Below are 15,371 nucleotides of genomic sequence, written 5' to 3'. Positions count from 1 at the left end.
CCTACTGACACTGCCAGAGTGCCTGGGGTCACACAGCTCACAGATGGCCACCCACAGTATTGGTCTGTCTCTGCCTGAAGCAACAGCGCAAGGAGCAGCAGCAGGAATAGAAAGAGGGTGTGAATGTGTGGCTAACTCCATGAAGAACTGCCTCCTTTGCCAGGAGACCAGAAGAACTATATGGTGCCTGTCTACCACTACTGAACATTTTGATCAAAAATTCTACAGAAGAATTCTGAGAAAAAGGGGAAAATGTATAATATAACTTTAAATTCTCAAGGACTCTACATTTTCTGAACCAAGAGAGCTGGATAAACACCTAAAATGATTGTCCTCAGATCATCTTTAAACCATATACCAAAAATATCTCCTGAAGTCCTTTTAAAAACAAATAGTTTAGTTTAAGTGGTAATTTTTAAAAATCTCAGCCTTCAGCATTATGCTCTTTGGAAGAACTATCTGTGTAGGATCAAACTGACCACAGCAACTTGAAAGATTAGAAAGGAGCCTTAGGGAACAGTAGTTAATGAAGAAGGAACAACTCAGAAAAGGAGAGTGGTTGTTCAACTCCAAGAATGTAATCAATGTCACACATGAAAAGGAGGAAGTTGGTGTATGTTTTGATGTGTCTATTCTCAACAAAACAAATAAAATTTTAAACAAGAAATTGCAAAGTCTAATATCTTTCATGCAGTTCTTCCTATGCAATGGGTCAAAACCAATCAACCAAGCGTGAATGTTCACTGCACATAAGATATTCTACTAGGAAAAAAAAAAAAGATATTCTACTAGACCAGCGGTTCTCAATCTGTGGGTCGTGACCCCTTTGGGGGCCAAACGACCCTTTCACAGGGGTCGACCAATTCATAACAGTAGCAAAATTACAGTTATGAAGTAACAACAAAAATAATTTTATGGCTTGGGGGTCACCACTACATGAGGAACTGTGTGAAAGGGCCGCGGCCTGACGAAGGTTGAGAACCACTGGACTAGATCTAGGCTGTTACTCCAAGACAAGGGAAAGTGCAATCTCTGCTTAAACAAATAAATTTAAGCCAACACCAACATCAGCCAAGGCACCTAATTTTACCACAAAAACTGCATTAAAAATGTGCTAAAAAACTCAGCTTATACACGAGTACAGATGGTAGACTAAATTACTTATTTTAAAAAGATAAATCAAGAAAAGATATCATTGATGAGGTGACACTTGACCTGAAAGATCACTAACATTTAACAAGTAGAAACTAACATGGGTCAAGGAAGAGTAATAAAACAGCAATAAAATTCATATAAGCAGGAACCTCTGGTTCTGTTTGTTTTTTAGCACTGAAAAGGCACCATGGAAGTTTATTTAGTTCAAATATGAGAAATCAGAAGAAGGTGCAAATGTAATCATGAACGTCTTATCTAGGAAAGCAAAAACTGTGATAACAGTTTACAAGTCAGGTACATCAAGGGAAGGGGTGTGATATTCTGTTTGATTTTTTTTCTGTTTGGGAAATAGCAATGAATCCACTCTGCTTGGGTAGGAAAGGCCCGAGATGCCGGCCAGAAAGGCAGGGTAGGAATGCAGTGTTTGTTTGCAAAGGCAGCAGCAATGACTCCTCCCTTCTCTGTGCACACCCTCCTCTGCGAGGTGGCTTCACTGCTCCTCCATCAGTGGATGGAATCTGAGTCCTCACTCCCCTGAAATACTAGGATGGACCTCAGACTTGCAGAATCCAACAGAGTACAGGGAAGCCTGACACCGCCATGCAAAGCAGCTCGGGGTTGCTTCTTTGAATGAGCTATTTATAAAGAGGGGCCTCGCTGGCACCAAGACCAAGTATGTGAATGAGTCTGTCTGAGAGCACATGGGCCAGTCAAGTCAGTAGAACATGAATTTTCATGAATGGCCTCAGTTGAAAGCAGCAGAACCACCACCCCGCTCAGCACTGAGGACCAACTGACATCATTAAGGCGGAGTTAAAGCTGCTAGGTTCCAGGGTCATTTGTTATGCAGCCACAAACAGCTGATACTGTGGAGGTCTTTAAATAACAAAAGGAAAACTTTTAACTTTCCCCTGCCCCCAGTTGGGGAGTTTCATGTATTCTTTTATTATTATTACTATTGATCCTTTTATTGGGGGCTCTTACAGATATTATAACAAGCCACACATCAATTACATCAAGCGACCTTGTACAGATGCTGTCATCACCATTTTCAAAACATTTCCTTTCTATTTGAGCTCCTTGATATCAGCTCCTCTTTATTTCCTCCCTCCCCCACCCTCCACCCTCGTGAACCCTTAATAAATTACATAGAGAGATTTTTCGTATCTTACATCGTCCCAGGTAACCCTTCAGGCACAGTTCTGTTCACCCCCTGGAGGGGAGTGATTCATTCATGGCTGCTATCGGTTCCCCCTTCTTGTACCCACATGGAACCATGACTCCCAAGACCGACCGTTTCTGAGGGGCTTATCTACGCTGCAGGGGAGTTTCATGCATTCTTTAATGTTAAGGCTTTTTGCTGCCGCTGGGAAGCACAACTTGTGGAACTCAGACAGCATTATACCCGAGGAGGACAAACCCTATTATCTTTAAAGTCCATTTTCCTGGGAACTTTTGAAGTGCCTTCCTGCAGTTTGGGTTCCAGTCATTTATGCAAGTTACCCCAAGTTGTTTCTTAAAGTGCAATATAAATTTTGCCTTAACTAGTCACCATAAAAGACTATGTCCAAAATAGCTCAGAAACACAGTATTCAATTACAGTTCAGAAGTATAAGTTACACTTAGAAAGAAATGTATTACCTCAAAAACATTCTTTTTGCTGGATTTGTCCTTTGGAGCCATCTCAATCACTGCCCCCTTGAGGTCCACTGTGAACTCTGGTTTAGACTGATTACTGCCAAACTTCATTTCAGAGAAAAAAAGAAAAGCTTAGTGTGATACTCATGTATATGCATGCATTCAAAAGAAGTAACTCCACTTTCATATTAACACTAAATCAAGTATAAAATTAGATAAAATCTTCTCTTTCTACATTGTAAAAATAACACCCTCTGGTTTACAACTGAAAAATGTCTAAAGAATATGAGTATACAGGTTATAAAAAAGGAAAGGAAATGGTTGGATTTCTAGCATAATACAAAAACAACAAAACCAAAATAAATTCACACTGAAATAATCACTCACCCATCAGAAGGTAAACCAAGAAGCAAACTTCCAAAGGTCTGACTTAAAAACTATGCTGCTGATGTAATACATTAAGAGGCACTCTTATCTAATGTGGGAGGGATGGGCAATGCTATATTTACACATGCATGTATCCTTTGACTTAGCAATTCTATTTGTTGGAATTTATTCTAGACTGCATATGCTTATGTGAAAATGGCATGTTCAATGGGGGCTAAGCAAAAGAAAACAAACAACAAAAAAGGGCAAGGCAATAATCCTATACATGGATGAACATTATTTGGTGTATGCCACCTACCAAACACTTCCAACACTTAACACTCAAGTGATTTCCTTAGAGCAGCGGTGCACAACCTGTGCTTCACGACCCCTCTGAGGATCGAACGACCCTTTCACAGGGGTCGCCCCATTCAAAACAGTAGCTAAATTACAGTAATGAAGTAGCAACGAAAATAATTTTATGGTTGGGGGTACCACAACATGAGGTCTTGTATTAAAGGGTCGTGGCATTAGGAAGGTTGAGAACCACTGCCTTGTAGACTATATGGTGAGCAACTAACAAAAACTTGTGAAAACAGAAAACTACAAGCCCAAGTGCCTTAAAACAAAGTCTTCGTTAGAAATGATGAACGTCTGATGTTATAAAGCTGCAGCAATTTAATGAGGAACCATGAAAAGAAGGGAAGACAGTTGCCATCAGTGGCTTGAGATGAAAAAGCAGTTAGCAAGCGACTGCATTGTTACCCAGATCAGGAAAACACTGGCAAAGAGCAGAAAACTTATGCTAAATATATACTTCCTCTGCCTCATACCATCATTAACTTACATTTCTCTGCCTCATACCATCATTAACTTACATTTTTGTGTAAGTCTGTTAACTAAGAATAACAAATAGTACTGTTATTGAAAAGTTTGGAGGGTTTAAGATCTCCACTCACTCACTACCATCCATTCTAGTTAAAACTCCTAGCAACCCTCTAAGGACAGGACAGTATTGTTCACTCAGGGTTTCCAAGACCATAGCTCTTTACAGGAATAGAAAGCACTCTCCCAAGGAGCGGCTGGTGGTTTTGAACTGCTGGCCCTGTGATTAGCAGCGCAAAATGTAACCACTACATCACCAAGACTGCTGTTAGGACTTCCAACAGCTGTTGAATTATAATCTTAAGGTCATGAAGAGTTGCTATAGGTACCTTCATGTGCTAAAACACTTACTGGATAGAAGTGTCCACTTCAAGTGCAATGTTGTATAGCATTAGGAATGGCTCATGCTCATCAACCTGACTTACCCACTCTCTGGAATGTCAACGCTGCTCATCACACTTAGTAAGCAGTCTGACCTCACTTGTTACCCGTGCCATTTCACTGCATCTTTCCAGCTGGCAGTGTGGACTTAAAAATGTGCTCATTACAACAAAACGGATGAAATTCAGAATGCGTATGGAATTTATTAGTGAATCAAACAAAATTCAAGATATCATGTGGAATTTATTAGTGGACTCATAATAAAGACCACAGTTTAAAAAAAACGTACTTAACTGTATTCTACAAAGTTTTTACATTTTTAAAGTACCCTTAGTCACTCAGCAGACATACATGATTACTATTTTATTGGCTATCAAGTTGTAATGGGTACTGATAACTTCCTGAGCAGAAATGATATATCAAAAGTTATAAAACTCAAGGAACTATATGTGACCTCCTCCCTGGGGGACAGACAACCGAAAAGTGGGTGAAGGGAGACGTCAGACAGGGCAAGATATGACAAAATACCAATTTATAAACTATCAAGGGCTTATGAGGGATGGGGGAGCAGGGAGGGAGGGGAAAAATGAGGACCTAATGTCGGGGGTTTAAGAGGAGAGAAAATGTTTTGAGAATGATGTACAAATGCGCTTTACACAATTGATGTGTGTATGGATTGCGATAACAGTTGTATGAGCCCCTAATAAAATGTTTTTTAAAAAAAGTTGTAAAACTTGAATATGTCGATTGAACAAAAAGGCAAAATCCAACTGAGCTGTTGTCATTACATGCTCTGTAGATGATTAACTGTAAGCTAAGATACATATAAGATAGAGCAACCACATAGAAATGCAATGACATGACATGGAATTAATTCAGTCTGGTTGGCAAAATTTCTTGTTTACTGTTTATTCTTGTGCAAAATCTACTCCCACTTTGCTCTACTGAAATCACTCCCCAGTGTAGTCATGGCAAAGAAAACAGAATGACCGTGGCAAGAGGCATGCAACAAGATCACATAGTGACAGCAGAAACAGGGTCAGATTTTACATATGCAACAGCAGGCTGGCGACTGGCAGTTTTTCCAAGAAAGCAGTGAAAGCAAGAGCTCAGAGAATGACTTGATGGAGAAAGGGAAGAAAATGATGTCAAAACAGTGCACAATGGCAAAACGATGCACAAGAGAAATACAGAATGGAACAAGACCAAAAAAAAAAAAAAAAAAACCCAAACAGTTCTACAAGCAGACATGTAACATGGGCCAAAGCTAAACTTCCAAATATTACTGCAAAGTCCTACAGTGTATCATAAATATTTTCTGTATTACTATGTAAATGCCTATGTTTTACTTTAACGATGAATCCTTTGAAGAGGCTCTCAGTCTGTATTCACAAAAGAAGGTAGAGAGAGCTGCCTGGGCTCCCACCATCTTGTTCTGTCCCTCTAAGAAACCCTGGATCTCCTCCTCGTGCCCTGCTGGGTGGTGGCCTTTGCTCTAAGTCTTCTCTTGGGAGAAGTCCTACCAATTAGTGTGTCTTCTCTTCCTCTAGGACAACGGTTCTGAATGACTGGAAATTTGTTTCCTAGGGGACAACTGGCGATGCATGGAGACATTTTTAGTTATGACACTGGATGGGGCAGGGGTGCTCCTAGCATATTTTAGACATCCTACAATGTCCAGGACGCCACACACCAAAAATTTATCTGGCTCCCCAAAGTGACTGTATTTAGAAATCTGAGAGAAAATACAAAAATATCAAATTTTTGAGGAATAGATATTCATGGGGTGACTTTAGATTTTCAAGGGATAGGATGCATGTTATCTGAGAGGGTGCATTGCATGTGTCATGTCACAGGGTAGCTGTTCACTTGTCAGCCTTCCTAATATAAGGTCAGCTTTGGAGACAGTGACATTGTTATGTACCTTACATAAGCCCTCTATAAACTATATTCCCTATAATAAAACAAAAAAAAACTCAGGGCTTCCAAGTAGATTGGGACTCGTAGTGACCCTATAGGATAGAACTGTTCCTTCCAATATTGTAAATCATCATGGGAACAGTCAGTCTCATCTTTCTCTCAGATGGCTGCTGGGTTTGAACAGTCATCCCACAGAGCCACCAGTGCTCCTTATCCTATAATAAATCCCTATCGAACCCCACTGACACCTAGTCAATTCCTACTCATAGAGACCCTTATCCAGAGTTCACAAGACAGAATGTTAAGGGAGCTGACAGCCTCATCTTTCTCCCAAGGGAGCAGCTAGTGGGTTTGAACTACTGGCCTTGAGGTTAGCAGTGCAACACCTAACCCACATTGTCACCACCAGAGAAAATTCCTTTATCCTATAATAGATACCTTATATAAACCATAAACCCATGAGCTTAACACAGTGCTCAGAATCTAACAAATAAGTGTGAATGTTGAACAAATGAGATGAAAGCAACTTGAGAAGAAGTCAAGTGTGATTTTATACTACTGATAGAACAGTCCAGTGGGAACACCTGGAAGATATCTAGTCTAAAAGAGAAGGCTCAAGAGATTTTAGAAATCAACATGACAACAGTGAGTTTGATTTATAGCATCTATGTAAAACTTATCTTCCAAAGCATCATGCAGCACATGGACATCGCACTTACTTGATTTTAGCGCTACGTAAACTCAGTAAAAAAATGAATACAAAGCAGAACCGATTTTTTAGTAAATCAAGCAATGAACCTGTTCAGCAGTCCATCTATGAGTGTGTGCCCTCAAGAGAGAGGGTACGTGATGTCAGCCTGCTTCTTTCAAGTGGATCTCAGCAGTTTCAGGAACTAAATATGATGCCAATGTTCAAAGAAACATACTTTCCCTACATTATGGGCCCTTAACATAACCCTCCCAATCTCAATGACAGGAAAAACAATCTCTTCTAACAGCAGAGAAAAAAGTCAGCTCAGTTAAAAAGATTGTCTTCTAATGCTGCATGTTCCCAGGGGATACCCAAGGGTAATTTTCACTAGACTCTTATCTTCAGGTAAGATGTAATCCCACTATGTAAACAGAGTACATTTTACCCACAATATATCTATTGGATATAGACTAGAGACATAGAGCTCAGATTTTTTTACAATTCTTTTTGAACAATTCTAATCACTAATGTAATAGAGAATCTTGCATCTGGCACACCACATTTTAGTACTTTTGAGTATGTTGTTGCTGTTCAGTGCCACCGAGTCAGTTGTGACTCTCAGAGGCCCTATGCACAACAGAACAAAACACTGCCTGGTCCTCCACCACCCTTACAAGGGTTCCGATGCTGGAGCCCAATGTTGTACGTAGCCACTGAGTCATTGCATCTCTTCGACAGTCTTTCTCTTCTTCACTAACCCTGGACATCTCCTTACAGGATGGACTGAGACCTCTCAGGATAGCATGTCCAAAGTAGTTAAGATCAAGTCTTGCCATTCTCACTTGTAAGGAATATTCTAGCCGCACTTCTTCCATGACAGATTGTTCTTCTGGCAGTCACTAATACGTTATTTCAAATTAATCAGTTCCGTGGTCTTATTTTTCCCTTTAGTTATTTACTGTCCAACTTTCAGGAGCATACGAGGCTACTGTGAATGGATGATCAGGCACGCCTCGGTCTTCAAGGTGACATCTATGCTCTTTACTCTCTCAAAGAGGTGCAGCAGATACATCAGCGCATACTGTGGATACCCACACCTTTTAAGTAGGCAATCACACTGACTTTTACTTAGGCCATTTAAGCAAAGTTTCATTTTTTTACAATGTTAATATGGTAATGGGAAAAGGGGGGAGCAAGACAATCTGAGGTTTTAAATTTTCCCATTAAAAAAAAAAAATCAAGCATTGAATGCATAACCAGGCATTTTACTACACCCTACATTTGTTTAGTCTTTTTAGAGATGATAAAACAGTGTGACCGCATTTTAATTATGTCAATCTAACATGATATATTAACAAAATTTCCTTTAAATGAAAAAAATTCAGAGAATGCAACCTTAATTTTTTTTAATAAATCATTTTATTGGCGCCTCTTACAGCTCTTATCACAGTCCATACATCAACTGTATCAAGCACATCTGTACATGTGTTGCCATCAACATTTCCTTTCCACTTGAGCCCTTGGTATCAGTTCCTCTTTTTTCCCCTCCCTCCTACCATCCTGTACCATTGATAATTTATAAATTATTTTTATTTTCATATTTTACAATACTGTCTCCCTTCATCCACTTTTCTGTTGTTCGCCCCCCCAGGGGGTATGTTCTCTGCCAATCATTGCAATCAGTTCCCTTTCTCCCCCCACCTTCCCCCTATCCTTATGGTATTGCTTCTCTCATTATTGGTCCTGAGGAATTTATCTGTCCCGGATTCTGTATCAAGAACTCTCATCTCTACCAGTGTACATGCTCTGGTCTAACCACATTCGTAAGAGAGAACTAGGGTCAGGATAGTGGGAGGGAGGAAGCATTAAAGAACTAGAGGAATGTTGTGCATTTCATTGGTACTATACTGCATCCTGGCTGACTCGTCCCTTCCTTGTGACCATTCTGTGAGGGGATGTCCAAATGTCTACAGATGGTCTTTGGATCTCCATTCCAACCCCCCTCGTTCGCATCAAAATGGTTGTTTATTTTGAGTCTTCTGGTCCTGATACCTGATCCCATCAACATCTTGTGATCACACGGGTGGTGTGCTTCTTCCATGTAGGCTTTGTTGCTTCCCAGCTATATGGTCGCTTGTTTAACTTCAAGCTTTTCAGACCCCAGATGCTATATCTTATAATAGCGGCGCACCATCAGCTTTCTTCACCACATTAGTTTATTTACCATTTTGCCTTCAGTGATCATGTTGGAAAGGTGAGTATCACAGAATGCCCGGTTATTAGAACAATGTGTTCTTGCACTGAGGGAGGGCTTGAGTAGAGGCCTAATGTCTGTCTGCTACCTTAATACTCAACCTATAAATATATGTACATAGACCTATATCCCTACTGTTATATATTAATGTATTTGCATATGTACATAGCCATGTCTATACCTCTATAAATGTCTTGCCTACTAGCTATTTCCTCTGTTTCTTTTAACCCTTCTCCTGTCCCACTATCATGTTCAACCTTCCTTTGGCTCTCTGTACTTCCTCTCGGCTACACTGCACTTGATCGAATGCTACCAGGCATTCTACACCCTTCTTGACATCAATTTCAGATCTCTAGTTGTTCCCTAGTCCCTGGGTATGTTGGCTCCCCCTCCCTTTCCCCTACCTCCTCTTTGCTCATGACCCCAGGAACTGTGGGTCCTGTTGTTATCTCCTCAGGATTGTTTATTCTGCCTATCTTATATAGACATTTTTTAAAAGAGAAAAAAATAGCCTATGAATAGTTCCAGGTCTTTCTGCTGATCCTTATGAATGCTTTCCAACAGGGTCTGATACAGTGCCACGCCCTGCCCCCACAAGTCTGAAGTCTTTTTTCAAATTTCTCAGGGACTTTTGTTCTTTTGCTTCCCTTGATGCTCTGTTGCAGTCCCTTTAAGTTACATCCTGGTTGGGGGGTGGGGTGGGGTCACCCGGCACAATTCCCACACTGTGTCTCCAATGCTGCCTCCCATAGCACTGTGGGTCAGTAAGGGGAGGTCGTGTCTCATGGTGAGGCTGACCCCAAGTGCAGTGCTAAATTTAAACAATCATTAAGAATTCTATAACTTCAAAGCTGGCTCAATAAATTTTAAACTGTCTCCACTACTGACACATGGTAATATACTTGAACTGATGAACTGAAATGCCTTGCACCCTTTGTCAGGATTACTTTTGACTTTTGAATTATGTAAATTCTTCATGAGTGAAAATCTTAAATAAAATGCAACTACCCTTACTAATGATTGCATGCTGTGGATATTCAGTGAATATCTTTAAGTTTTTCTATCTTTAGAACACATACAAGACTGCCGACCTGATGCATCCACTTACTAAACCACCCTACCTCGTTGCTTTATATGCGTACATCAGCCTTTAATCCTTAACATCAGTAACAACAGTAACATCAACAGTAACAAACAACATTTATCACATAAGTGACCATTACCTAGCTTTCTATGTGTACTTTTTCATTACAAATTAATCTCTATTTCCCCACTCCTTTTCTTCTTCTAATTTCCAGTGAGAGTTGAGCCACGCATAGGAAAGAAGAAGTGAGATAACTGTCCTCTGGAAGCGTCTCAATATTAAAAAGAACCACCCTCCACCTCAGGAGAAAAGGAAAGACTATCTGTCCATTGGTTTAAGATATGTCACACACATGGTCAATTACTTTAATTTGAACAATAGCTCTGAGGTTATTTCAACTGTACTGACTGAGCAAAGCAAAGCAAACGATGAGTGCAGTACAGTAAAAGAATGTTTTAGAATGTTCGCATTTATGTTCGATCCACGTGGATTTTTAGGTTGCTATTTGACAACTAGCAATCTGTGGCACTCTTGGTTCAGAACACAGCTAAATTATAAATTCAGATGACTAAAATCTAATTGCTAATATATAGAATTCTCTGTCATCTAACATATGGTCCATGAATCCTATTAAATTATTCTTAGTCCCTATTAATTTTAAAGAAATGCAGTAGTTTTAAGAAAATATTGCCTAAGACACGCTATAAAGCAGACCAAGCATTTAACTCTATTTCATTCTCAATATTCTTGAAGCCATTAGCAATTCAAACTCAATTATAAAGCAATTCTAGAAATGTGCGGAGTCTGGACAATGGAACCAAAATGTCCATGTTCTAAACCTAGACTTGAATTTGGAACTTATAAGACCTTGAACATGCTTGATTGTTTTATGCCTCATTTTCTCATCTATAAAATCTTCAGGATTGTTATTACAAACACAGTAAATACGCAAGATGAAAAGTCTCAAAATTTTCTTCTACAAATTGGCTAATATAATATTGACACCTGAATCTCTAAATAACACCCAAGGGTCCTATTTTACAATCTGAGGCAGGGCTTGCCACATTACTATCTGTTTTCCTACTAAATATCTGAAACAAGAAGGTCACAAATATACTAAGAGTTGAACACCATGACAGAAATGTCATTTATTCTATAATGCCCATTTATTCTAAATGTCATTTATTCTATAATGCCCAAATACTGAGCCCAATTTTCCATTCAGTGGATAATTGCTGATTTTAATAATTAAAATTTTCTTTAAAAAATTTTTAAATTCTTTTTTCTTTCTTTATTTTTTAATTTATTTTTTTAACATTTTATTAGGGGCTAATACAACTGTTATCCCAATCCATACACACATCAAATTCTTTTTTCTTATCACTACTCTTCCTATGAGTCAAATATGTCCTTAAGATGTCATCTTAGTAATAAGAGTTATAAGAGCCCCCAATAAAATGATTAAAAAATAAATAAATACAAAGATTTTTTTAAAGATGTCATCTATTTGGGGGAGAAAGGGGGAATTGATCACAATGATCGACTATAACCCCCTCCCAGGGGGACGGACAACAGAAAAGTGGGTGAAAGAAGACACCAGTCAGTGAAAGACATGAACAAAATAATAAATTATCAAGGGTTCATGGGGGGGGAGGGGCGGCGGTGGCGGCAGAATGAGCTGATACCAAGGGCTTAAGTAGAAAGAAAATGTTTTGAAAATGATGATAGCAACATATGTACAAATGAGCATGACACAATGGATGGATGGATGGATGGATGGATGGATGGATGGATGGATGGATGGATGGATTGTGACAAGAGCTGTAAGAGCCCCCAGTAAAATGATTAAAAAAAAAGAAAGATGGCATCTACTTTTATTTATATACCGGCTCTATCGTTAGTAGAACTCTGGAAATGGCTTTCTGAAATTCAGGTATAACTGCATTCAAATAATTTAAATACATAAAGCCTCTAAAGAGAATACTTACCCAACTTGTGCTACTTCCTTGAGTTTTGGTAAAAAGTAAAGACGAACCCTGCAATACTGCCCAAGAAGACAGCCAGTTCTTTCTGCAATTAGAAAGATAACCAATTACAAACTAGCCAGTTCTTCCCAGCACAGTTTGTCAATTAGAACCTACTTGACTATTGTCAGTGCTACACACAATAGACAGTCATTAAATGACATTCTTGGAGTTGTTGGGGACATAATGCTGAAAAAAATCATTTTCCAGTCCCAAGGATTAAGAAGGCATCCCAAACAAATGGAATCACACACATAAACTATCAAAATAGCTATGAGTGATACCCTAAAATATGTCCAGATGAGATTAATTCAGTACATTATTGATCAAGAACACTAATTTATTTCAGAATAACACAAACTACATTTGGCATGGATTATTTTCATGATTAAAATTTAGACAAACATATTTAGCTCCCCTAATTCTTTATAGATACAGACTACTAAGTATCCCGTGGGACCCTGGGAGTGTAGTGGGGTATGCACTGCGCTGCTCACCACCAAGCACAATGTCAGCAGTTCTCAAGCACTCGCTCCTCAGAGGGAGAAAGGCAAGGTCTTCTACTCCCCAAATGAGTTCACTAGTCTCAGAAACGTCAGGGGCAGTTCTACTCTGTCTTGCAGGGTGGCTATGAGCTGGAATTCACTCAAGGGCTGTGAGCATGGTAACTGGAAAGGGGGGGGGGGGGCAAGATTATTTCTTTTTTTTTTTTTCCTCCCTTCCTAATAAGGCTGCACCAAGGAAGCAGTAGACACTAGGTGCACTGTACGTATACAAAAAATTAAATACTGACTACTGAGGTAACGATTATTAAAATGAAGTCTTAAAAAATATTTTCCTAAATCATAAAAGCAACACACATGCATAACACTCAGAAGCATGTAAAGAAAAGGCCCTTCATTTCTTCTGCTCTAATCCACTCTCAGAGGTAAACAATGCAATAAAAAGAAATCTTCCCCTATCGGCTCTATCTCCAGATATGTAGGTTTAAGACTTACCCCCAATATGCTATTATCGGTGCTGCTATTTAGAGTTTTGAAGCTAATCACTTTCCTTTTTTATATAGTAGAGATGTTTGGTTAAGCGTTACCCTCCCACTGGAAAGGTAAACTATTTAGAGGTTGAAGAAGTATTTTACATCTAACTCAGCCTGTTGCTGCCTAATGGAGATTTTGTAAGACTCCAAGGATTCAAAGGCTGAAAAAGCTTTACAGAAGCAGATGGTCAGGCTCCTCCTGTGGGGTGGCTTGGCGGGTTTGAACTACTGACCGTTTGGTGAGCAGCTAAGTGCTTAACCATTGTGCCATGAGCCCTACATAGCTCCGGCCTAGAAAACGTTTGGATCAGTTTTTTTGAAGCTGGAAACATAAATTAAAGCCACCTGATAAAGAGATTCAGCTGCTGGAAGACAAAAGAAATGTCAAATCCGTCTACTATAGGGCTTAATTAAGGCTTAACTTTCAGCTAAACAGATAACCAGTTTTGTGAAAATTTTATAAGCTCAAAAGCTTGATTTTGTTTTCAGAATGCAGAATTTAGAGCCTTTCCATGAGACCTGCTTTATTATTTTATTAATTTCTATGGCTACTTGGGAGGAGCCCTCATGACAGAGTGGGCATGTGTTGGGCTGCTAACCATAAGGTCAGAGGTTTGAAGCTCCTTGGAGGGAGAAAAATGAGGCTTTCTAGTCCTTGAAGGCCCACAGGGGCAGTTCCCCCTCGTCTTATAGGGCTGCTATGAGTCAAAAGCTACTAGATGGCAAGCAGTGAGTTTGGTTTCGTTTATGGCTACTTGAGTTTCATGACTAATGCAACCAATGAAACTTCTCATTAGTCTTTTTTTTTTTTTATGAATCACAATGTATCTTTAAGAAAACATTTAAATCCATTTATACACTAGCTATCATGAAAGAAGGTTTACTACACATAAGTTTCTACTTTTCCTTTTTATTCCCTATCATTTTTGCCTATGCTTAATACTACTTTCTTTGGAGAATGTCCGAGCCTACTGGTTAGACCTTTATGGTGTATTTATCCACCATGTTCTATCACTTTAAAGTTCCCATCTTTGTGATTCTTACTATCCTTGCTGAACTTTGCTATTAAGACCCTAGTCCTGCTTCCCTTGTTCACCTTTGACATGCTCCTTCTCGCTCTGAATCATTTGTACGGTGGGTTTTTGGTTTGTTTGTTTTTCCATGTAATACTTTGCTATGTGCTTCAGTCCAAGTGCCCTATTCTATCAGAAAATGAATATGAATTAAAGTTGATTATTGATTTGATATATTTGGTGTATGTTTTCCCTTTGTTTGCACACTTTTATTTTCTTCCTTTGTTTTGTGTGGATCTCTTTAAGTATTTTGGAAAATCTGTATTTGTACTTCTAAGTTCTCATCCCCCTAAGTATTCTATTTTATGATAGCATGACTTCCTACTATGGAAAATATTTAAATATACATATTTCCATTTCTTATTTTTAATTTTCAGGACCATCTCTTGATTTTTGTCCCAACTTTGAATAACACAAATCTAAAGAGTAGACATATACTGTATATAACAGTCTCTGGCTACAATAAAGTAAAACTAGAAAATGAACTAGAAGGCTGCTATGGGTCATATATATCATTTTAATGTCTAGCTATTCTAATATGAGAATTATCAAGCATTTTCACTAAGAATGGCTGTTAAACTTTATCAAAAGCTTACAGAATATTTATGAAACAGATTATAAGATTATTCTCTTTTGATGAGTGTGGTAGTTACATACTCTGTCAACTTGTGGGTATTAATAATGAAGGGGTGGCGTTTAGCCTGTCAATTAGATCATAGCTTGATGACCTCATTTGGAGGCTTGAGGAAGATAAATAGCTCACTGCAGGCCAAAGCACTCTCCCTCTGCTCCACCTTCCAGCTCATGGAGACTGGAAGCCACATGGAGCCAGGCTGATGGCGGCTAGAGCCCTGGAGAAGCGCC

At 39.1% G+C, this 15,371-nt stretch overlaps 1 protein-coding gene across 3 annotated transcripts in view; it reads right to left on the bottom strand.

Annotated features, from left to right (window-relative positions):
• Nucleotides 1–15,371, bottom strand: part of ARHGAP12 (Rho GTPase activating protein 12) — a 114,647-nt gene that overhangs the window by 17,962 nt on the left and 81,314 nt on the right. For all 3 annotated transcript variants that reach the window (XM_004702278.2, XM_004702279.2, XM_004702281.2), the window contains 2 exons: nt 12,363–12,444; nt 2,797–2,898 (listed from right to left, as the gene is read on the bottom strand). In XM_004702278.2, the coding sequence (XP_004702335.1) occupies nt 2,797–2,898; nt 12,363–12,444 (184 nt within the window). The remainder of the gene's footprint in view (nt 1–2,796; nt 2,899–12,362; nt 12,445–15,371) is intronic.

The sequence above is a fragment of the Echinops telfairi genome, unplaced genomic scaffold, assembly GCF_000313985.2.
Source record: "Echinops telfairi isolate 266 unplaced genomic scaffold, ASM31398v2 ScPeMD7_31;HRSCAF=116, whole genome shotgun sequence".
Classification (NCBI taxonomy): Eukaryota; Metazoa; Chordata; class Mammalia; order Afrosoricida; family Tenrecidae; genus Echinops; species Echinops telfairi.
This window is presented reverse-complemented; position numbering and strand designations above follow the sequence as displayed.